The sequence below is a fragment of the Halyomorpha halys genome, unplaced genomic scaffold, assembly GCF_000696795.3.
Source record: "Halyomorpha halys isolate HHAL.00 unplaced genomic scaffold, Hhal_1.1 Scaffold1.1, whole genome shotgun sequence".
NCBI lineage: Eukaryota > Metazoa > Arthropoda > Insecta > Hemiptera > Pentatomidae > Halyomorpha > Halyomorpha halys.
Window position 1 is genome coordinate 2,246,413 of NW_027115366.1, and position 2,842 is coordinate 2,249,254.

Here is a 2,842-nt window from a genome sequence, read left to right on the forward strand (position 1 = left end):
AAAATTTTGGTAATTATTTAAATTAAATAAATATTTAAAAAAGAATAATAAACGTTTTAATATTAAATGTTGTGCTGTTAATATTCGGATATCTGTATATTCTTTGTAAATTATATTTATTAGTAGATTTGTTTCAGGAAAAACTGTTTATGTTAAAGAGCCACGTGAATATATTGCAACAAGACGTCAGTGGGAAGACAAAATTCATCGAATGGCAGAATATGGCGTTGTCACAATTGGTAATTATTTCATTTTTTTTTAAATAAATAAATAAAGTTTACATTTTATAACTTTTAAATATCGATATTTAATACATCTTTCATGTTTACTACTGCTATTACTAATGGAATCTTGTACTTTTTTTTTTACTTTGAAAATCTACCATCTATAGTGCTTTGTACTAGTAGCAGATTTACTTGGGATGCCAGGATAATCGCTGAAGGCAATTATCCAAAAATAAGTTAATTAATTGATTATAAATTGAGCCCTAAAAAACTATAATTATAATTGAATTCCTTTCCAAAGGCTGTTTGTGTGTTTACCAGTTTACCAATTAAATACCTTTATATTTATAAAATATTGTTACTATTAATTATATAGGATAATAATGAGTGGTATATTGGGATATATAATAGTGTAAGAACTACATAAAGAAACTAAGTATTTATTTACGATTTGTTGTTATGATTAAAATGATTCAAATGATTCAGATAAAGGTTGCCATAATATATAGATTATTACATGATTACTTATTAGTTAATTTATACTTATAGCTGCTGATGCCGTGGGATGTAGTGCCGTAGGTGTCTTCTGTTTCATAAGGGATATCCAGGTCTCGTGGCCCTTCTCACGACTTCGTCTGGTCGAAGTACATCCTCTAAGTCTGCCTTCTGACTGTGGTCCTGCCCCGTCTAAGCCTTCCTGTTGAGTGCGTCTGTCTCTCTTCTCAATTTTCTTTGTATTTTTCTCCCTCTTCCCTTTTGAGGCGTTACCTTATTTTTATATTATATCTCTTCACTGATTGGTTCTCGATGTCCGAAGACTCTAGAGGCAGGCTTCCCCCTCCTCAGGGCCGAGGATATGTAAAAGAAGTTATACATGTCCAGGAAGGGCCAGCACCTGGTTAATTTGATTCTGGTCCCTCGTCACAAACTATCATTTTTGTTAGAACACTTAAAGGTTAGCCAATCTAATTTTCTCAGGGGCCTCTGGTAATGTGACAAACTTAATACAGATGGTTTCATATCCGGGGACGCAGTAAGAGACTGCTTCCCTAACCAGGTATCAGGGACAGATAGCAAAAAACCTTAATAAACGACATATTCTTGAAATCATCATGGCTAATGCCTTGATACATAGCAATAGAATACACATTAGAAAATAAAAATATTAGATATTTCATATTTATAGCATCATTTGACTCTATAACCAGAAACTCTATAAATGAAACATTTACTCTATATTTACTAAATTTATAATATTTATTTTGATGTTTTAATTTTTTGGAGAAAGTTAGTGGCGGTCAATAAAGGTTTCAAAATAGTAACAAATAACTATTTATTGTTAACCAACGTTTCGGACCACTCTGCAGGGCTAAATGAGAAAACAAGATACAATTTTTTTTTTTAATATCTGTATTGAAATTTACAACTGTAATATAATATAATACATTCAGTAAATTTAATCTTAGTTAAAATGGAGCGTTACGGGCGTGTAGAGAAACTACCCATTGCTAGCACTCTAATGACATTTTACATTAGCAGACCACGTGGCCATCTTCTTTTCAAGTGCCTCGGAGGATTGTCAGGAATAGAAGGGGATGCTAGGTTAAAAAACTAGGGGGTTTGAGTGGTTAGGGAGTTTATAATGGAAGGAGTGATATCTGGTTCGGGCTAGATCGGTTACATAGGGAAAAATAATGTCTTTATGGATGATTTTATTTGTGACACAGTAAATATTGAGGATTTTACAAAGGATTTTGGATTGCAAGTATTGGATACGAGAGGAATTTGAAGGTTTAGTGGAGCCCAAAGCTCAACTCCATACTTCCAGATTAATCTTATTACAGTCATGTAGATCAGTCTTTTGTAATGTGTTGGAAGTTTAGACCGTTTGTCAAGTAAGTGCTGTAATAGTCGAAATCAACGTGCAGTTTCCTGTATTTTCAGTGTGGTGTGAGGATTCCAGGTTAATCGTTTGTCATGGTGTAGTTCAAGATAACGAATCTGTTTGACAGGGGTAAGAATAACATTATTAAATGAAACTGTAGGACAGTCAGTAGGTTTACGACGAAGGGTAAAGGTGATTTGAAGGGATTTGTTGGAATTTATCTTAATCCTCCAATTACGACACTATTATTCGAGGGCTGTGATATGAGACAAACATTTTAAAATTAAAAGAACATTTAAAATAAAAAACATTTCAAAACAATTGTTAAGTTTATAAAGTATATAGAAAAACTAAAATTAAATAAATATTAATAATAACAATGTGAGGAAATATATCCATGTTGGTAGAGTAGAGGCAAGTTGTTAATAAACATAACCAGGTTTGATATAAGTTCTCAATATAAATCTAGACACATAAATTGTGGGAGACTACTCATTAAAACTAGTTTTAATTATGGAAGAGAGGTTGATGTATAAGGTAAAACAGATTAGTGGTGTAGATATCATATATATAGCTGAGGTATAGTAATATGTAAAAGGAGATATTAAAAAATTGGAGAAACTGCTCGTAGATTCCGACTATTGCAACATTTACTGGACAAACGGTCTAAATTGCCAATCCATTACAAAAGACTGATCTACATGGCTATTATAAGGCCTATCTGGACATACGG

General features: G+C 32.3%; 1 protein-coding gene across 1 annotated transcript in view; it reads left to right on the forward strand.

The window, feature by feature from the left end:
- The window catches only part of LOC106678505 (uncharacterized), a gene marked incomplete in the record, with an annotated part of 70,989 nt that overhangs the window by 5,807 nt on the left and 62,340 nt on the right, over window positions 1-2,842 (forward strand). The window contains 1 exon segment of the mRNA XM_067052431.1: window positions 138-239. Coding sequence (XP_066908532.1) covers window positions 138-239 — 102 coding nt within the window.